This window comes from Felis catus, chromosome D2, assembly GCF_018350175.1.
Source record: "Felis catus isolate Fca126 chromosome D2, F.catus_Fca126_mat1.0, whole genome shotgun sequence".
NCBI classification, from domain to species: Eukaryota; Metazoa; Chordata; class Mammalia; order Carnivora; family Felidae; genus Felis; species Felis catus.
Window position 1 is genome coordinate 44894138 of NC_058378.1, and position 21239 is coordinate 44915376.

Here is a 21239-nt window from a genome sequence, read left to right on the forward strand (position 1 = left end):
GTCAGAGGGGTAAAGTGGTTTAAAAGTCCCAGATAACTCCTATAGTGTTTGACCTTGGCAGAATCCAGCCCTTGCTGCCATGACGTACGTACACATTATAAAGGCAGGCTCCAGGGGCCAAAGGGATGGAGTGTTGTGTGGACTTCCCCTCCTCTCTTCTTAGGGACACAGTGCTTCCTTTGGGCCACCACCAGGGAGCAGAGGTTCCTTGCCCTGGAGCCATGAGTCTGAAACCAGCCAGGCTCAGAGCTATCGCTCTTTTGCACAACTCTGGACAGTGCTGATTTATTTAATCCCACCATTCAAAGCAGAAACTATGACCACGCAAGTTTTAAAAACACAACCATTAGCTCATATGTACCCAGGAAAACAAGGCTGCTCGACTAAGCCAAAAAGTTAACAGGGATTTCCTGTTAACATTTGTTTGCCATGTGTGTCCTTGCTGTGCTCTTAAAAGCGGTAACGTCGCAAACGTCACCAAAGGGAAGTTCAGTGGAAAATAATGGAAGAACTGCTCTTCGCTAAGTATATTTTCTGCACCTTGGGAAAAAGACTGCTCTCATTTGGTTTTACCACTAGGGCACCCATGATTTATTTTAACATGATGCACCATTGATCTAATCCAGGCTTCTCAGAGTACCTCCCCTACCTTCCTCCTCTCCCCTCCCCCCCCTCCCTTTCCCTTCCCTTGTGTGCCTGGGAAGCAACATGCTTTCCCCTTCCTTCTAACTTGGTCCTGCCGGGCTGATGCTACCATGGTACCGGTGGGTAAGAGCTAGCCCTCTGTGCCATAAGGTGCTCCGTTTCTGCTGTTAATGCCCACGATTCCTTCCTCACTGACAGTTTTCTTTTTGTCTCTTTCTCTTCCTCCTTTATCCGCCCCACTCCCGTAACTCATTTCTGACCCTAACCCTGCTCCCTTGCGTGTGCGCCGCCCCTCTGCCATCCCCTGATGGACACACACTCACTGCTGGGCTTTCTTCTGCTTGGCAGGGCATCGCCGCTGGCGTAAGTAGACCCCACAGTGTCTGTTCCGTCGTCGTCATCATCGTCGTCTGTCTGGTTGAGGGATGGTGTGTGGGTTTGGTGGGATATGCCTGAGGACAGTGGTTCTGTCCATGTTCTTCCTCACACCCACCTCACAGCCAAACGACATGCTCAGCAGCCTATGCAGGCAAGTGCTTTGGGGCTTGGCCTCAACTAATGTCACTGTGGACACAGAAATCAGAGTGATGACATCACCCCGCCTCCCTTGCACCCAAGGCTGGAAGCGTATCTCTGTGCTGTGCTTTGCGGGGGCTCCCGGTAGCCTTTCCTCTCTGCACTGGGACAGCATAGACCTGAATGTCTGAATGCACACTGGACCATTATTCAGGGAAGAGGGCAATGAGGGGGCCCTTGGAAGCCATTTCCTAGGACCCTCACGGGAGGTGGATCTGGAGGAGCCAGCACCTGCCAGTACCATCTGTGGGAGGTGAAAGATGAGTCAGTTTCGGGGAGCAGCGTGCAGTGGAATTAAGTGTCCAGAGGTGACCTGAATGTTGTGGTGACCGCGGAATGTTTTTGGTGGCAAGAAGACCATACTGGGAGTGGCTCCAGAGTAACCCCAGATCCAGGGTCCCAGGACTATAGGGCCTATACATATTCTCCCTGAAGCCCGGAGTCTCAAAAGGAATGGGAATTCCTTCATCTGACCCCCAGTATCTGTCGTGGCAGCAACACAAGTCCCTGGTCTTTGCACAGCATTGTGGGAAATGGTGCCAATAATGTGAGTCCCAGAGCTCGAGAAAGCTACTGGGAGCTTTCTCGAGCCCTTGGAGCTGTGGAAGGAACAGGGGAGCGCCTCCAGGGCATGTTCTGGAGAAATGGCAGCAAACACCTTCCGTCTGCTTTCTGGACCACAAAGCTGTGTAGCGAGGCTCAAGGGCAGGACCTGGGCTTGGGTCTATACTTTCTCTCTCCCATAGCACAATCCACACTTCCTCCTTCCCTTCCGGCAGACCAAGGAGTCCTGGTTGTGCGTTCCTACTGCACCTCTCACCCAGAGGTAGCGGATCCTGCCTCTGCTTTGGGAGCCCTTGGGACTCCTCCTTATGCCAGAAATGGCTTCTCCCAGTGAGACCCCACTCTCTTCTCTGCTCTGTGGGCAGCTCCAGGATCCTCCCTGCTGGACCCCAGAGGGATCCGCTGGTCTTCGCCATCTGATCCCAGGCTGCCAGTACCTGTAGCTCTCCAGGGCAAGGCAGAGCCTTCAGGGCAGTTGGGGTGGGGGCTCTGCCCCAGTCTTGGCCACCTTTCATCACCTTCCTCCTCTCTGTTCTCAGAGCATTCTCTGAGCCAGACACTGGGGACCAAGCCTAGGAAAGCAGGCCAATGCTTGCATTTAGCTCCTTGCAGAGAGGCTACAAGACATGGGCACTGGAGAGGTCCCTCTCCTAGCCAGCTGGCCCTCTGGAAGGCAGGCAGAAGCAGTGGACAGAGTAAGTGTCTGAGCTGGGCCATGTTTCCAGGCATGGAGCATCTGGGGTGCACAAGGCCCCAGTGGGCAGAAGTGGCCTTTCTGAGCCCACATCACTGCAGTTTGATGGAAAGGACAGTGGATGGGGAGCCAGGAAGCTTGAGTTCTGACTCAGCAAGGCCCCTACACCTGGAGCTAGCCGGTCAGCCGCTCTGGACCTCAGTTTCAGCATCTGTAAGAGGAGAGTGCTGGGCCACTGGTCCATAGGGTAGAGAGCCAGGCTGTGCTGGCTGAGAACTCATCCCAAGTCCACCCTGATTCCTGGGAGGGTAGGTTGGACCCTCCCTGGGAGGGTAGGTTGGAGGGTCCAGAACCCTCCAGCTCTTGCCGGCCAGGGTGAGTGGGTACGCCACAACCTGCCTTGCAGTCTGGTTAAGGCTAGGAGGCACTGGACCCACGAGATTCTGTGGTCCCTTGTGGCTCTGCTGTAGGATTCATTCATTTAAGTAAGTTTTGAACACCTGCTGTGTGCAAGACACTGGGAGTCTGAAGGAAGGTCACCAGGTTCCCCTCCAAAGGCTGCACTGCCCTGGAGCAGAGGAAGAATGATCCTTCCTTTAGATCTTCCCCCAGGACCCCAGGCCAGAACCACCCTGCCTCCCCCGTCTGCGGGCAGTTCCAGACCACACAAGCCTGGTTGCCTTGTTTCTCACACCACCTCTCCACCAAGCCTGCCCATTTTTGCTGAGCAGAAGCCCCCAGTCCACTTTTAGGGCAGGCTTGGCATTGGGGGCTCGCTGTTGGGGTCCAAAGGTATGAGGAGGACAAGGAACTGACCCTGAAGAAACCTGAGTCCCCCGAATGGTCTGTTGTCACCCTGCCCCAAACTCAGGAGCTGTTCAGGGAGGTTGAAATTATTTCAAAAGACCTATTCTGCCTCCTATTTCCTTAAAGGAGATCCCAAGGGGGTGGGGCCTGGGATGTGGATGGGTCTTCAGGCCTGTGCCTAGGGTTAGCCTGGGGTGGGGCAGAGGTTTGCCAAGAGGGATCTCAGAGGAATCACCGTCTCGCTTTGGCCACCCTGAGCACTGAGGACCCAGGCCAAGCCCTTGTCTCAGGCTTTCAGATGGCAGTGGGTAAAGGGCATGGGGGAGGGAGGTTGAGGCAAGTAGGGGCCACCAACCGGTGTGCCGGGTGTGGGGGTGCGAGCAGATGAGCCATGGGGTTAGTGGGAGGACAGGAGCAGGGTTCCAGCCTAGCCCTCACTCACGGCCTCTTTCTGCCTTGCAGGAGCCTTCCTATTAAAGACCTTACGGTGGACAGCGCCTCTCCCGTGTACCAGGCGGTGATTAAGAACCAGAACAAGCCAGAAGATGAGGCTGATGAGTGGGCCCGCCGCTCCTCCAACCTGCAGTCTCGCTCCTTCCGCATCCTGGCCCAGATGACAGGGACGGAATACAGTAAGTGAGGCCGGGGTTGGAGCACGAGAGATGCTGAGGGGCCCTGAGGGCCCTGTCCCACAGTCCTAAGGCCCACAGAAGCCAGGGAGTCAAGCCCCCTGACCCTTGAAGATGAGCTGCTTTCCACAGAGAGCTAGCGATGTGCTGAGCCCCTCTGGGCCCCTCGGGGCAGGTTACTGAGTGACACCAGCCTTCTGCCCAGCTCCCTGACTCCAACATTAGGCCATACGTGTGCCAGGTGGCTTGTGGGCAAAATGATGGCCCAGAGCTGGGATAAGAGGACCTCAGAGGTCTCCCTCCCAACTGTACCCTTTCCTCTGTGTCCCCCTTCTCTCCCTGCCCTCTGCCCAGCACACAGCATTTCCCTGCCACCATTTTCAGGTTAGGGGCAGTAAATTGTTCCGTTATTGGAGGGGACTCAACGTCCATAGCTCTGGAAGGTTTTCTTCCTATATTTCCTATGAGTCCTCCTGATCAGCAATTTTCTACCCACAGTGCAAGATCCTGACGAAGAAGCTTTGCGAAGGTCAAGGTAAGCGCCTGGACTCAGGCTCAGTGGCCTTGTCCCTCCTAACCCAATCCCTCCCCAGGCAGCCCCTAGGTCACATGAATCATGGAAGGAACCTCTCAAGTTCATGTATTTGGAAGCTCCTGGCCCCTAAAGGGCCCCAGCAGATGCTGGCTTGGGGCCTTCGTCCCAGGTCACTGAGGTAGGTGCCTGGAGCTGTCTCTAACCCCTGGGCCCAGGCTGCAGGAGTAAGGATTCTGGGCTCTCCTGGCTCTGTCCCTGGGCAGAGGCAGGGCTGCTTTGGCCTTTGCTGGGCTGTTGAGAATGAGGGCATCTCTCCCTGTGAGGGCACCGGGCCGGCAGCCTTGCCTGCCCCACTCATCTCAGGGTCTGTCCCCTGTGAGTCGGGAGGCTAGGCACTGGAAAGCAGGCACGGGGAGGGCTGTGCTGGGCATGGGCATCTGACCTCGGGATCCACCTGTCCAGACCTATGCTAATGTAGTAGTTCCATAAATCGCTCAAAGCACAATAGCTCTGCTAGGAAGGACAAGCCTGGGCGTGAGAAGAGGCTTCTGCAAGGCGAAGTGTCTCAGGGTCTGGTCTCCCACCAGTGGCAGGCCTGGGACCACAACTGCTAACCTACCACCTGCATCCTGCCAGGTGCTCATGAGCCTGGGCATGAGGGGGGCACGCTGCCCTGGAACCCACTGGAACCTGCTGGGGCCTTCCATGGTGAGGCATGGAGCCCCTGAGGATTGTGTTTCCACTTCCGGCGGCAAATGTTGTGCATGCTCTTCTTGGGAGAGTCTGCTTTGGGCCAGCACGTCCTTGGGCGGCCTCTCCGCACAGGACTGGGGCTCAGAGGTGCTCTTTTACCTGGGGCCAAGCTTTCTATACTTGCTAATCAGCATGTAGTGATCACAGGATCGTGTGGAGAGTGGAGCTCTGGGGTCAGCTCAGAGTTGATGTAGATTTCATTTTTGAACCTATACTTTTGCCAATCTAAGCTGCTTCCACTTTTTGGCTGGGGCACCCCAGCCTAAAGTGTGGTCCCCCAGGCCTGCTAACGATGGCATGCAGTTCCAGTAACGGTTCTTAACCCTCCAATGCCTGCAACGTGTCTACACAGAGCCTGAACTGAGATGATGTGTGATTTAGCTCAAAAGTTAGTATCTAGCTATTTTAAGTGTGACTGAGCCCTCAGCGGTCCTGCTCCTGTGCTCTGTGGCTCCCGCGTGCTGTTTCTGTTTTTTCCACCTTCCTCCTTGAAGCCACCCATATATACCCGGGGAGCAATGCAGCTCACTGATAGAGGAGTCTGACAGCCCCCCACCCCTCACCCCCAGCAAACAGCTTAAGCATCCCTAAGTTCCTTCCATCAGGAAGCCAGCAGGGTGTTTTCTCTCCTTCCCATGAGACAGAGCCCTGCCTTTCAGGCCCTGACCATCTCCTTCTGGAGCACTTCTGGTGACCAACCACTCTGAGCTCACACCTCATTAACCAGACACCATTTAGAAGGTGGAACTTCTGTCTTTTGTGTTTCCCCTGGAGTATTTTCAGGCTCTGCAAAGTTATTGAGTGAGAACACAAAAGACAGTATTAAAGGCAGTCTCCAGTCCTCATGGGCCATTCCCTCCTTTTAGAAGCATCTCCTCGGTACTGTTCTGCCCAGTCCTGTGGATATGAGGGCAGGCTCGTCTTTCCCCCCACGGCCTAACCCCACAGGAGCATGGCTCAGCCTCCAGCAGAAGGCACAGGCACAGGGGTCTTGAGAACTCTGCTGCAGGTTTTAGAGCCTCTCCCTCAGCTATTGCAGGTGTTTCTGTAGGGATCTGGAAAGAGGGCCCAACAAGAGGCTCCATCCTGCTTTCTCCCTCAATTCTACCCCCCCAATTCTACCCCCCAGCTCAAAGCAGCTCCCCCTCCTCCCACAGGCTGAATCGCTGTCAGCCATCTACCCTGGGATCTCTGGCCCTGCGGTGAAGGCTTTGGGGACACCCAACAACCCAGGACTGGAAAGGCATAAGCCTTCTGCTCCTCTCCCTTTTCCTGACTGTAATTTCTGGAAAGTTGTCCTCAAAGCCTTCCCCCAAAAGCCCATTCCCCCCACGGCCGTAGGAGGGGGTGGACATTTTCATTTGAATTCCAAGGAGCCTGAGGACCTGAGAGTGAGGCTTGTAGTGGGCACAGTGGTTCAATTCTGCTTGTGATTAAAGTCTGAAGTAGTGACTGTGGCCACTGGTCACAGCAAGGGCCCCGGGCTGCCCAAGTGGCCCACTGAGAAGAAGGGATCATGCTTGTTCTCACCCTGGGTCCAAGCTGGTCAGGGTCCTTGCTCCCCAGGGGGCTAAGCCCCAATCCCAGCCTTCCCCACTGCCAAGTCGGAAGCTGCACTCCGAGACCCTGCTGACCCATCTTGTTGGCTGAGGGCAGCTGGCCTCCTCTTTCTCCCAATTTAGCAGCACTGACAGGAAGGAATCTTAGGGTCTCTTAGGAAGGCTGCCTCCCCAGAGTGGGCTTCACTGCACACCGCTGCCATGTAGCTGACTCCCACAGAACCTGAGTTTGCCAACCCTGGGGCCTGGCAACCTGTCCAAGGTGACAGATAGCCTCTACAGGCTTGTACGTGTGCAAAGGTGCTTTCTTCTTCCTGTCGCCGTGTGGTGGGGAGATAGGCGGGGATGCCATGGTGTCAGGTGTTCTGTACCAGGCAGCGGCCCTGGTGGCCTCGGGGGCAGGTGGCAGTCTGTGTGGCCGAGGACCCTGCAAACTCTCCCCTCACCTGTCTCTGCTCCACCTCCCAGGCCTCCCCGCCCCCAACCCTGAACCCTGTAGAGTCCCAGAGCAGCTCAGAGCCCTGCCCTCTTCTTGGGGTCCTGGCTCCTGACACTCAGGGTGTCTCCAGTACCTGGTAGCAGGTAGCTTCTCTCTGAGGTTCCAGTGCCCACGTGCTGGCCAGCCCAAGGCAGAGCCTAATCTCCAAGGACCCTATCCTTACAGGTGAGGCAGGCCAGGTCCCTAAATAGCCCAGGCACCTGCTGTGGACTTGGCTCCCCTCTCAGGAAAGACCCCAGCACGTCAGCAAACTCTTCAGGCAGGCTTAGACTGCAGCCCCCTGCCGGCTCCTGCACGGGTGCAGGTAATACTATGGTTCCTGGTCTCCATCTGAAGTAGCGCGAACAGTGCCTCCATCCAAAAGCCGAGCCTCTAAACTCAGAGAGGTCACAGAAGCTTCCCCCTGACTTGGGGAAGGCACTCCAGGGGTCGGATGGCTCAGAAGTTCGGCTCCACATTGGGCCACCCTGACGAGGATGGGAGTGGGGGCAAGCCTCGCTTTGTCCTAAGCAGGGCTTGAATCTTTGAGGCATGGGGTTCCCGCTGCTTGGGTGTAACCATCCCAGAGGAATCCGGTGTGAAACCGAGACATCCTCTGGCCCCACCTTGTAGCTCAACTGCCTGTAAGAGCAGTTTCTGCATTTACCCAGTGTTCACCTGTGCAAAGAACTCTGTGCCTCTCTGAGACCCCAGATGTCAAGGAACACAGTTGATTTGAGCGACAAGTTCACAGAGGAGCTGAAGGGGAGGGTTGTCTTGCACACTCCTCCACCAACAGCATAAAAACTTCCCAAGTCCCTTCTCCATCGTGTACCCTTCTGTGGTTCATTTTCTTCTCCCTCCCCTACTGCCTACGGAGCTCAGGGACTCACTGCTCACTGGCTCCTCCCTGTAGTCCCTGTGGCCTCCCTGGGCACCTCAGTGTCCTCTTTCCTCCCTGTGCACAGCCAGCTCAGTCCCAGCTCCTGTGGCTGAGTCTCCCGGTGCCAGCACAGCCCAGAGCCCTCCCTCCAATGGAACCTTCGTGAGGATAACAAAAGTTACCTGAGTTTTGTGGATTTTTCATTCCGGGTGTCCTGCCTAGCAAGCTTGAAAACCACACCTGGAGAACCCAGGACCCCCCTGGGGTGTCCCTGAGAAGCCCTTGTGGGGTGTCCCAGTTCTTCTCGTCCATTCTATTCTGCCAGCTCCCTTCCCTCTCTGCCCCATCTCTTCCTTCCTCTCCCGGCTCCTCTCTTTGGCAGGCTGTGAATTTACAAACAGCTGCAAGCAGAGCAGGCTCACTAGGGTCCACTGACTCTCCAGGACTGTCTCTGAGCCCGTCACTGAGCACTGATGACAAAGGCTGTGGACCTGGCTGGGCAAACTGGTCACACCCGTGTCCTGGGTGGTCTCTATGGGATGGCCGATTGTTGCCACGCGTAGTGCTATCGGCAGGGCCCCCGCTTCTGCTCTCTTCCTTCCCTCCCTCCCTCCCCAGCCTCAGAGAGGCAGGCAGCAGGAGATGCCCGGCAGGTGGATCATAGTTCTGCGGCTGAGTTTCTGTGCGGTTTGAGGCCATTCACATGATGTCTCTGGGCCTTGGTTTCTTCTTTGGTATCAGGAAAGTTTGGTCCCGAACAGTGGTTTTCAACTATGTTGGCAGTGGGCCCGTTTTGTCTAACAGAATCTTCTACAGAGACACAATATCAGGACTTGAGGTGTAGTGAGGGAGTCTACCTCGTAACGTAGATGTGGGAAGGGGGCAAGGTGTGTATGTGGGGATGCAGAGCTACTGGGGAAACGTAAGACCAGCATTGCCCCATCTCGGTTTTTAGAGACCTAAAGCGGGTCTTCCTGGCTTTTATATGCTGGCAATTCACTTCTTGAGCTACTTATTTTTAGATAATTGCAGATTTGGGCACGTAGTTGTGAGAAATGATATAGAGAGATCCTACGTTCCCTTTATCCCCCAATGGTAACATTTTGCAAAACTATAGTAAAATATCACAACCAGGCTGTTGACACTGGTAGAGCCAAACACAGACTATTTCCATCACCCCAAGGATCTCCCCCTTTTGCCCATTTACAGCGACACCCACCTCCCTACCGTGGGCACCCTCTCCTTAACCTGTGGCGACCACTAATCTGTTATCTGTCCTCCATTTCTATAGTTTTATCATTTCAAGAATGTTATATATATGGAATTGTACAGCCTGTGACCTTGTGGGATTGGCTTTCTTCAGTCAGGCCAGTTCCCTGGGGATTCATCCAAGCTGTCACGTGTACCATAGTTCATTCATTTCTTTTTATTACTGAGTGGTATTCCATGGTCTGGATGTAGCAATTAATTTTTAAAAGGAGTTTTAAATACTATCTGGGCTAACCACTGCGTTTGTGGCTAGATGCGGCCCCTGAGCCACCAATTTGCACCTCTGGTCTGGAGGATGTTAGCGGCCCCTCCGGCCTGGAAGATGTAGGATTCTGGCATCGGTGGCACTGGCCTGGCCCAGGCACGCCCTCTCCTCCATTCCTATGTTTCTGGCTGCTCTTTGCCTGTTTTGTCCTATGCCCTCGACTTAGCAGACTGTGGGGTGGGCCCCAGAGGCCCTACTGATGGGAAGTGTTGGCAAGTCCTGGTCCTCTGTCTGTGTGCCAGTGGTCTCATGAGTATGTGTGTGCACACATGTGCCTGCCTGGCCGTGCTCAGGCCTGGGCAGATGGGGCAATTGGTGGTATCTGAAGGCCTCTCTCTGGGGACAGAGAAGGCTTGGTAAAGGCCAGGGAAGCATAGGGAGGTGAACGGTCTGCTCACCAAACCTCATCATGGGAACAGGCGTTCCTCTTTCTTGATGCCCAGCTTGGGGACAGAGACCATGCTAGGCCCACCTGCCTATTTGGTTCAGTCCTGAGAGCCTATAGCCAAAGCAGCCCTGCCTAGCCCTAACCACACGGGCCAGGGAGAACCAGTGACCACCCCCCACCTTTGCCCAGCCTGCCCTCAGGCCCACTAGCTAGGCCCCTTCTCTATGGCTTCCTACTCACTTAGCTCAGGGACTTCAGTCCCTCAGTCCTGGCCCTTAGGACTCTGGTCTTGCCCCAAACCAGTCCTGACTATCTGGAAAGTACTCCATGGGTGGCAAAGCCTCTCCAAACCAAACTCCTGCCCGCCCCGTGCCCCCTGCCCGAGCTGTCAGACAGGGGAATGGGACACATCCCCTAACCCCTCTCTCTCCTCCTCTCTTCTTTCTGTCTCTGTCTCTGTCTCTCTCTCTCTCTGTGCCACAGGGAAAGGTTTGAAACGGAACGTAACAGCCCACGTTTTGCCAAATTGCGCAACTGGCACCATGGCCTTTCGGCCCAAATCCTTAATGTTAAAAGCTAAGAGGCTATCTGGAATCCCCCCACTCCTCTCAGGCTGGACCCCCACCTTCCACCCCCCCCCACAGATCTGGCATGTGAGCCCCATGGTGATGCTTGAGAATGTATAAGGGGTGCTGGGGGGCACCTTTGACAGCCAACTGTGGCAGTTCTGCTCTCTGCTCCCCCAGAGCTGATGGCCGAGGCCCAGCCCCACACAGCACTGTACCCCCTCCTGGCCACCCGCCAAGTGCAACCCTCCACAACCCCACGTGGCCCCAGCCTCTGCTCCCCTGCCCAGGGCCTTAGCCATAGATCAGAGAGGATGTGGCAGGGTTTGCTGGCATCATGCCCCAGAACCAAGGGAAACAGAACATGCCACTGGTTGATTTCCCACCCCCCTCAGCTGCTAGGAGAGGCAGCCTGGCCTAGTGCTGTCCTGGAAAAAGCCACCTATAGATCAGGGTCCCGGGAAGAGGCCAACCCCTGGCCCCACTCGCTTCCTCGCTGCCCTCTGGAACCTGGGCAGCCTGGAGCAGGGCTCTGTGCAGAGTAAGTGGAAACCCCAGGGTAGATGAGGCAGAGTCCCCTCCTGGCCGTGGTGAGATTGGGCGTGTGCTCTCCTCTCTGTGCTGTATGCGCTGGATCCCTAGTTCTCTCTCCTGTACATATAAGCATGCTTGTTCTGAAATAAAGAGGATTGAAAATGAACCAAACCAGCCCCCGTCATGCTGTGCCTGTGTGCGTACCACTCGAGAGGGGCATTCCAAGATGGGGAGAGGACAGGCACCACCAGGAAAGGGGCAGGGGCAGTGCCCGCTGGGGCTGGAACCCCAGCGCAGTTCTGCCTGCTGTGCATCTCCTGACTGGAGGGCCCCACCCAGGCTGTGGAGCTCAGGTGGGCCGAATGGTGGTTGGGAGTCCGTAGCCTCCCACAGGGCAGTAGGGGTGGGGGCGTTCTGGAATGCCCCCTGCCTCCCCCCCACACACCCAGCCACAACCAGCAGGCTGAGCCAGCCCTCCCTACTGATCAGAAATCATCCCCATCCCTAGCATGCTGCAAGCCCCTCTCCCAGGAAGGCGCTGTCATGCTCAGCCCTGGTCCAGGAAGTGAGAAAAGGGACTTGCCTGGACTAAAGAGCAGTTCACAAGGGGATTGCTGGGAGTCCTTGGTGGGCCAAGGCCATGGCTGAGAGGAGAGGAGGTGGAAGATGTGTTTGGCAGACCCTTGCCCAGGTGGCAGGTGCATGTGGAAGACCTGTCATGGTCTTGCTGTCAGCCCCAGCCACCTGTGGCCTTGTTCTAGTCCTAACCATTCAGGAAGGGCCCAGCTGACAGGCTCATGTCCCCCCCACCCCCCCCCACACTTGTCTACCCATCAGCCTATCCCCTGATTGAGGGAACCACAGGCTGAAAGTGTGAGACCAGCAGCACTTAGTAAATAAAGGCAGATGCCAAGGTCCATCCCTCAGGATTCCTCAAACCACGCCCACCCCCACCCCACCCCTCATTGCTAGACTGAGCCAGAGACCTGCTCCGTCTCCCACTTCCTGGGCACAGGCTTTCTTTCTGCCTCTAGGGACTTGGCAATCCCACCTGGAAGAGATGACCAGGGAGAGAGCTCTATCCTGTCAACCACACTGAGATGCTCCCCCAAATCCCCCACCAGCCTGTTCCACTTTGGCCTCCCATCTCTTCCTGCCTCTAGTAGTCTGAGTCCAGGGCCAAGGCCAGGACCAGGCAGGGCAGGCTGGCTGGGGGATCAACAGGGGAGGGTTGTTGTGGACTCCTGCTTACATCTAGGCATCCTGTAGCACACCCATATTTAGCTGACCTTTTACTAAGGACTTCTAAGGCCCAAGGGTAGGTTGTGTGGCCATGGGCTGCTAGACAGAGAGAAATCCCAGGCAGTGGGTATCCTGAGGCTGGTGGAGGACCTGGGCCAACTAGTCAGAGCTGGTAACCTCACAGACCCCTGTCTTCAGCCCCTGCCCATTGGAGCCCTCTTGAAGCCCTAGAAGGTCCTTATTTGTTTTCTAGCCTGCCTGGTGTCTTCCCAATGACCCCAGGCCCCTGCACAAGCACATTGGGTGGCCCCAGGCCAGGGGTCTACGTAAAGCCCTCTAGAGTAAATAGGACAGATTTCCTCATCTGGCATTCAACGTCCATGGGCATTAGTCAAGGCACCATGCCTGACTGCTGTGGGTGCCAAAGGAATCAGAAAGGACCAAAGTGGGCAGTGGCTAATCATGATGTAAGGTTGGTCATGTGAGGTCCAGAGATAAGGAGCATCCCCCACCCTCCGACCAAGTGGAGGGTCAGAGAAAGCTTCCTGGAAGAAGGCATTTGCGTGTTTGAGCTTCATGAGCAGTTAGGATTAGGACAAGGGCAGGTAGAGAAGGCTGGACAGGTGCTCTAAGCAGAGAGGAAGGGTGCTGAGGAGAAGAAGGGGTGTCCCAGAACCCCAAGTTAATCATTTTGGCTGGAATGGAAGGAATGCAGAGGATGTTATGGTTTGTGGTCCAGAGCTGGGATGCCAGCCTCGGAGACTTTGTATTCTGAAGGCAACGTGGAACTAGCAAAGGCTGTAAGGCCCCATTCACACTACAGTCTGTGGGGATCGCCATACACCGTTCTCGAGGGGTGTCGTTAGCATAGACTCCAGTGACAACAGGGCCCCTGGAGTTGTGCGGTGCAGTGGCCTCACTGCAGAGTGATATGGGCAGGGCTTCCCTGAGCACTAGCCATTAGGTTGCAAGATGGAATGCCAGCTAGGTAGGTGGCAGCGTGAGTCATTTCAAGACCAGCCCCCTGACTGGTGTTCTGCCCATCATACAATCAACAGAGGTGTTCATATCCCATTTTCTTCACTAATACAAATAGCATCCTCACCTAAATAATGGCAACCACCCCCCCAGCACGATCAATCACACCTCCACCGTCACCCACAGTTCCAACCAGAGCCCATGACTGTAAAACCCAAGACCTGGCACCATCACCAAGACCATCCTCATCCTTGCCATACATATCGTCACCATCAATAAGAACATCAACCAAGTCCTGCCATTCTCTCCATCAAGAGCCATCACAACAGAGCAGGGGCACGGGGTTGGCACGCTCTCCTTGATGCCGACCAGATTGAGGGAAGATGTGGGCTGATGGGGGTCTGTAGCCAGGCTGTGTTTTCCCTCTGACCATACACTTCCCATGCAGCTGTGAGCATTTGAGTACGTGTTGTTTGCTTTGGTTTTGCTTTGATATTTAAAGTGGATTATGATCGAGTCAGGAAGCAGCTGTCGAATCCTAGACCAGGCTGCAGTGATCTCATGGGCACTCTCTTTGGGACCGCAGCCAGGGCCAAGTAAGTTCCCTACTCTCCTTGGGGTTTTGGGGGGCCTGTGGAACTTCAGGCCAGAGCTGACCTGGACAAGAACCCAAGATCCTCAGGATTCCCTCATTGCCATTCCTACTTCCCCTAGGCCCTGGCTGCTTTGTGTCTGTCAACAGTGGCCCTAAATAGGATGCTAGATCATGAATTTTCCTAGGGCCCACATCCCCACCCCCCGGCCCAACTCAGAATTCAGTGTTCATTTGGAGCTATGCCTGGGGAGAGCACCAAGTAAGCTGATCTGACAGAGAATTGGAGCAAAAGAGACAGGCAAAGCCGACTTTCTATTTGTCCTGCAGAGTATTTATTGTCTCTAGCCCAGATATTTTCATCACTCTTGTCCTGAGTGGTGTCCTCAGTTCCCAGAAGCCCACTAGAAGCATGCAACAGGGTCAGGGAGAACCAACAAAGGAGACCAGGTGTCCTGTGTCGGCCGGAGCCTTCCCAGGCAATGGCTTCCGGAAATCAGCTTCTTTCATGGAGGGTGGGTGAGTGGTCTCATGGCATTGCCGCAGGCCTGAGAGCTGGGCTTCCTGAAGCTTTCTGTCAGAACCACCGAGCTGTGGAAGGGCTGGACAGGACATGGCCAATGCTCTGTCTACCCTGAATGCTTCCCACACAGTCAATGGAGAAGAACGGCACTCCCTTTCACGGGACAGTCAACCTAAAGCCTCGCCGTGCCTCTGGTTCTCTTCCCCAACCCTTTCACACTGTTTCATGCCCTTCTCTGCCCGCGTGCCTCGCTGGATGGAAGAGAGAACTTCGGCAATGCTTTGGTAAACCGCTCATGGCCCACTTGCATGGCTACCTGGGACAGACCTCCGCAGCACCTTGCTACTCAAAGTGTGGTCTGCAGACCAGCAGCAGCAGCATCACCTGGGAACTTGTTAGACATGTCGACTCACAGCCTGCCCCAGACCTACTGAACTAGAAGCTGCATTTTAACAAGATTCCCAGGCGATTCATCTTCATACTGAAGACTGAATAGCCTTGTAGTGATTAGGGCTCACACCCTTCTCTGCCCCTTGGCAGCTGTGTGATGTTCAGCAGAGATTCAATCTCTCTAGACCTCAGGTTCTTCATCGGTAAAATGAGGATCATGATACCAAACGCTCAGGGAGGTTGAAAGGATCAAATGGAGTGATGCTTGTACAGTTGTTTGGCACAAGGCCTGGCATACAGTAAACACTCACAGAGGGAAGATTAGTATTTGAATTCTTTTCAAATAAGAGTGTGTTTTGTTGGGGAAAGCTTCTACTTGACTAGTCACAAGAAGAAATGTCTTTCTTCCTCCATCAGGGGCCACTTGAAGTACCCGGTAAGGCTTCAAATCCAAAGGCACCTCACTCAGATCCTTCTGTCACTGCCAATAAGTTCCAGGAGGCTGAGCGATTGATTTCTCTCAGTCTCCATTCTCTCGTCTATTAAGCAGAGTCGATAATCAGAGGGTTGTTGTGAGGAATTAAAAACATATACTTGGCACGTAGTATGAGTTCAATAAATGAATTACAGAGGACGGGCAAGGTCATTTCCACTTGCAGGCGCTGCATATCCTGCCGCTGTTGTAGCAAGTACAAATCTTAGTCCAAAGACCCCAATGAGCAAAGAATGTGCATTTCTTTGCTTGCCTATAATTTAAATTTTAGTCTCTGCCTTGCTTTGCAGATGGCAGAAATCTAATCCCATCACCCCAGGCTCTGATGCTCTTTTTTGCCTGGAGTATTTCTGGGGATGAAGCGTTTACCGGATGTCAAGGGGTGGGGGGGGGGGGGTGGGCACGTGGGCATTTGGTCCTTGGTCGTGGTCTGCCTGTGCTGCCATCTGCTGGGATATTCCCAACCCATGAGGATACGCTGGTCTACACTGGAAGAGCTGTGACCTCTCTTGTTCCCAGTTACAAGGCTTCTAGGATGTGCAGGTACTCAGTACCATGTCCATGTCACCCTGGGGTATGGGAAGCCCTCGATGATGGCCTGGGGATCTTTGGCCTGTCTTGGGTCAGCCTGCCCCTTCACCATGAGCATGAGGGCCCCTGGGGTCATGCTACTTCCCCAGGATTGATCCAGAACAGGGGCACAGCTACCTCTATTCTTGAATCCTTCGTTCCACATTGCCTCCTTTCTGGTTCAGGTGACCTTGATCTTCCTGGCAGGTAGCTTTCATCCCCCTTCCAAATGCTTTCAGTGCCCTGGGTCCTCCACAGCCTAGGCCCTTGATGTGCAAATATCTTACCTCTGTTTTGTGCCTTGTATCATTCCTTCTCAAATGCAATGCATGCTTCTAACTAAATGGGGAAGGGCAAAAGAAAAAGCAAAACAGGATGGGGGAGGAAATTTGGTTGATACTTCAATCTACTTTTCCACCACACTGTGTTTTTATAATATACACAGAGAAAGCAAAATTAGGAAGTCCACAAAAATGGTGGTGTGTGTGGAAACTCACCAGGCTTGAGAATATTTTTGATGTTCTTGTGGCCCTCCAAGTGCTCTGAGCCCTTCCCTCTTGGGGTCCTGGGAGGCTCTTTCCCTGAGGCTGGAAACACGCCTACCGGAAGATCATGCTCGTGTTACAGAATGGATGGTGATTTCCACCCAGCCTGCCTCTGCTGCAGCCACCATCCCCATACAGAGGATCCCCTTGACCTGTTGTCTTTTTCGGTCCCGCCTCATCAGCACCCCTATTGAGCATGCTCCAGTGTGCACCAGCCAGGCCACCACCCCGCTGCTGCCCGCTTCTGCCCAGCTGCCTGCTGCTGCCCCTCCCAGTGCGGCCTCACCACCCTTGACCGCAGCCACTGCCCATGCTGCCACCGCCTCTGCTGTAGCCCCTGCCTCAAGCCCTGCGGACAGTCCAAGGTAACGGGCCCACAGGTGCCGACCCTGACCTCAGGGAAGGGAGGCAGGAAAGTCCTCAACCTGGGTCCACCTGTTGGCAACTGTATCCAGCCCTCAGAAAAGTCCGTGCAAGGTGGTTAGGACCCCGGGGTCCTTGGAAAGCCAAACCTAGCACTGCCTGGTGCTGAGAGTGAAGGGGAGACTGGGAGTCACCGCAGGGGAGCACACTGTGTGCAGTGCAGCACAGAGACTGGAATGCGCTGCCTGGCCCCCTAGTGCCTCTCTCTGTCTCTCTGTCTCTCTGTCTGTCTGTCTGTCTCTCTCTCTCTCTCTCTCTCTCACACACACACACACACACGCATGCACGCACGCATGCAATTAGATAACAAAGAGAGACTTTGTGCATAGTCATTGTTTCTGGAACTAGAATAAGGGGGAGAATGAAAATTGTCCTTGTGGTCCGGGGAAGTCAAGAAAGGCTCTCTGGAGGAGGGAGCAGATGTAGCATTGACCTTGGTAGGTAAGGTAGATCAGATTTGGGCAGATATTTAACACTAACTTGCCCTCTTCCTTTACCCTCTCTTCTCTTGATGGAGAGCAGGCTAACTCCAGAGGCACCCGATGTCATGGGATGTAACTCTCTGCTCCACCGCTTACTGTCTGTAATCTACAGAAAGTGACTTAATTTCTCTGAAGCTAGGTTTCTCATCTGCTAAGATATTTAATGCAACATCTATTTTTTTAGGGTTGGGACAGAAAAAGTGTACATAAATCACCTAGCACATAGAATTCTCTCGAGTATTATGAGTTACTGCATTTCAACCTGACCTCCTGGATACCTAGCAAAGGCAGGCTTGGGGATGGTGGGAGTGGGTGGGTGGGGGTTGCAGTTTGCAAAGTATGCAGGGAGGTGTGGGGAGGTGCAGGGGGCAGGCTGGATGAGTCATTCTGGAATGGCCAGGAAGTGTAATAGCTGGACGGGCCCAGCTCTTTCTGGGCTTCATGGAGCTGTCAAGTTGGTGTTTGAGGTCACAGCCAGCTTTCTCAGTTTCCCATGCTCCCCTCCCAGGGTTTTGCTGGAAAGGACATGCTTCTCTGGATCAGGGTTCATAAGTCCCTGGCACAGCCTGAGACAGGATAAAGGGTGGGCACAGTGGCCTGCAGACCTGTGTGCTGCACCCCTACCCCCAGGCTTCACAAGGACCTAGGTGGTGCCAAGCCCAGCCTTTGCCCAGCCCAGCTCAAGCCTCAAGGGTAAGCCCAGTCTGGGCCTCCGGGGGTTGTTTTATTCCAGCTTCCTAGGGTCACTTAGCAAGTTGCTCCCCCTCTACACACGAGGACCTCTTCAGCTAAGGGCACCAAGAAGAAACTTTGAAGAGGGTAAGAAACATCCCTGTTGTTAAGTGGGAAGATGCCTCCCCAGTTGGATGGAGAAGCTCTAGATGCTGGGGCCCTGCTTAAGGACAAGCTCCAGCACTATGCTTCAGGCCTCGGTGTCCTCAGTGGCCTGGGGCCCTCAGGACTCCCTCAACAGGGCAAACCCTTCCTTCCTCGGCCTTGCAAAGGGAGATGAGGCCTGGGTGGAGGTTGGAGAGATACCTGGAGGGCTCCCAGCATCAGGCTGGAGCAGAAGGAACCCGGGGACCACACCAGCTACCTCCCTATCTTACACAAGGCTGGGATGGAGCTAGAGGAAGCCAGTGGGGGGCAAATGGACACCTTAGCCTTTCTTGGCATGGCCTCAGAGTCCTTGCTAGATGTCATAAGCCTCTGATTCCTCCCCTAACACCAACCCTGGACACAGGACCTGTAGCTCCTGGGCTGCTGGGAAATCTTCTTCCACTGGTGGGAGAGTCTGGCTAAGCCCCACTGACCCTCAGCCCTCTCCCACCGCAGTGGAAGCTGGGCACCCCTTCGACACTGCCTCTTTCTCCTCCATTGAGGCCCCTGCTCCACTGTGGTTTATCAGAGAAGCAGACAGGCCCAGGGAGGGGAGACAATGGCTTCACCCAACCAGAAACATGATAACTTGGCCCGGTAAGTCTGCACACCGCCTAGGTCTGGGATACTCGCTGTCTGAGGCTCATTCTACCTCCATACTGTCTGAGCAGCACTACACACCCTTCTGAATCCACTAAGGAGCTTGGCAGTGGGTCCTTAGCTCCGGGCCACCCCCTCCCAGAGCTCTGGAGAAGAAATTACTTCCTTATCCTATGACTCTTCCCAGCACTTGGGCCTGTGGGGAACAGTTGGAAAGAAGGCAGAAAGCCTTGGACTGGGGGAGGATGGTATATTATCAGAGACTTACTTCTCTAGCATCCCCATCAATGACCCATTTGCCCTGGGTGTGGACATGTGGTCCCCAACGGGATCTGAACGATGCAGGGAGAAACCAAAGGTGTATTCAATAAGGTGTTCTTTAGCTTTAAATGAAAAAAGATGGGGAGTTGTTCACTAACAACGAAATTGGGAAACACTGAATAAGACAAAGTCAAACATGCCCCTTAACTCCAGTTCTTGGAGCCTTTAGTTCTCCAAGGGAAAAGGCCAAGTACGGCATTTCCTGAGGGCAACGAACTGGGACACTTTCACTCTATCACTTTGGTCCCATGGTCCCTGGGTCACAAGTGGGAAAAAGCTTTAAGACCTCTTGGCAGCTTACTCAGTGGGGAGAGGGCAACAGGAATGCTGTGCAGAGGAGAAGCCTGTGTGTGTGTGTGTGTGTGTGTGTGTGTGTGCGCACATACTGGGGGGCTGGTCTCCTGGCTTCCCATGAGACCTCTCTGGAGCACTCTTATCCAGAAACCTGAGATTTGGCGGCTCCTTCCAGCACCAGTAGAAAGGGGAATGAAGAGGCCAGTGGTCTGAGGCTGTGAAGTGCCCCAGGAGGTCAGAAGGTTGAGGGAGAGGGGTAGTTCTGACCTCCTCCAACTGTCTCCTCTCTCCTGCGTCTGCCCCTCCAACCCCAGCCTCACCCTGGTAGTCTCTCCACAGGAAGTGAAGGGTTTCCTGTCTGTCTTCCTGTCTGGCTGGTGGTTTTCCTCTCTCTTTCCTAAGGTGGTGACACCAGCAATGGGCCATATGGCTCTAACCAGACTCACGAAGACTCAGCCCCCAAGGAGCAGCTTCCTCCCCTCTAAGACCCCCACAGTCTTTCCTTCACAGCCTCTGGCAAATCCCCAGCATTTCTGTCAGGTTTCCTCCTCACAGAGGCTCCTGAAGACCAGGCTGCCATGGTTGCAGGCCCCAGGGCCTGGGTGGGGCTGTCCTTCTAGCTGCTAACTCCTCCCCCCTTGGTTCCAGGCCCCAGGCCTCTGCCTACAGTCCCGCCAAGGCGACCTCTCCGGCACCTGCCACTCATACATACAGTGAGGCCCCAGCTGCCCCTGCGCCCAAGCCCCGAGTTGTCACCACCGCCAGCATCCGGCCTTCTGTCTACCAGCCAGGTGAGAGGCAGATTGGAGGGGAAGCTATTAGGCTGGACGTGGCTTCTAGGCCACATCCCAAGAAGGATGGTGGCCAGCGAGGTCCTGCTAATGAGGCTCAGCCCTTCTTCCCCCAAATGTGGGCCAGCATCCTATGGAGCCTGTCTCTGGCCCTGGGGAGACAGGTGAGCGGTACCAGCAAGGGGTGGAGCCTCCCGGCTCTTAGGCAGATAAGGTTCCTGGCTGGGGATTTCCAGGCTCAAGGTAAAGGATGAGAGGATTTAGAGGGAAGGAGTTTGTTTCCCCAAGAGTCTGGGTCTAGCTCAAGCTGGAAGACAGGCAGCTATAACGAAAATGCCATGGGCTTTGGCCAGTGACCCCAGGCAGGCTGTTCATTCTGTCTGGTCTTTGGGTTCCTCAGCTGAGGCAGGAAAATGGAGGCTCAGAGAGCACACATAATAAGCAACAAAATGGTCTCCTGGTGGCTGAGCTCCCTTGACTGTCTGTTCCATTGCTCTAGTCCCCATTCTCATCACTGCCCAGGGCCGCTTCACAGGGATGAGGACTCAGTCCCACCTCCCTCTTTCCTCAGCAAAGTTTGGCCTGCTCCCCAGAGCCCGAAGGCAATTCTCAGTCTGGCTTGCACCTCAGTTTCCCCTGCCTGCCCCTGCTGAGTGAACCTGAGGGCTCCTTAGCTAATTTCCCAGGTTGGGGGAGGGTCCTGTGTGCCCTGGTCTATAGGATGTGCCCACAGGAGGGCTCTGGGCAACTACAGCCATCCAGGGCTGACATCACCATCCTTCCCACTGGATTCTGACTCTGAACTCCAGGAGGGCAGGGCGGTGGCAGATTTTCTTCACTGTATCCCCAGCACCTGACTCAGGCCCGACACAGAGGAGGTGCTCAGCAAAGGTAGTGAATGAAGGAATAAATGAATGAATGAATGAACACTGGTGAGGAACTCCAGTTGGGGGTGAGAAATGGAGAGGGAG

The 21239-nt window shown here is 54.8% G+C and overlaps 1 protein-coding gene across 9 annotated transcripts in view; it reads left to right on the forward strand.

Annotated features, from left to right (window-relative positions):
• The window catches only part of LDB3 (LIM domain binding 3), a 64159-nt gene that overhangs the window by 20622 nt on the left and 22298 nt on the right, over positions 1-21239 (forward strand). For 3 of the 9 annotated variants that reach the window (XM_019813416.3, XM_019813415.3, XM_019813418.3), the window contains 4 exons: positions 3749-3918; positions 4414-4450; positions 16661-16843; positions 20126-20268. In XM_019813416.3, coding sequence (XP_019668975.1) covers positions 3749-3918; positions 4414-4450; positions 16661-16843; positions 20126-20268 — 533 coding nt within the window. Of the gene's footprint in view, positions 1-993; positions 1009-3748; positions 3919-4413; positions 4451-10528; positions 11312-16660; positions 16844-20125; positions 20269-21239 lie in introns of those variants that run through there. The other 6 variants (XM_019813419.3, XM_011287280.4, XM_019813420.3 and 3 more) reach the window with 4 other exon arrangements.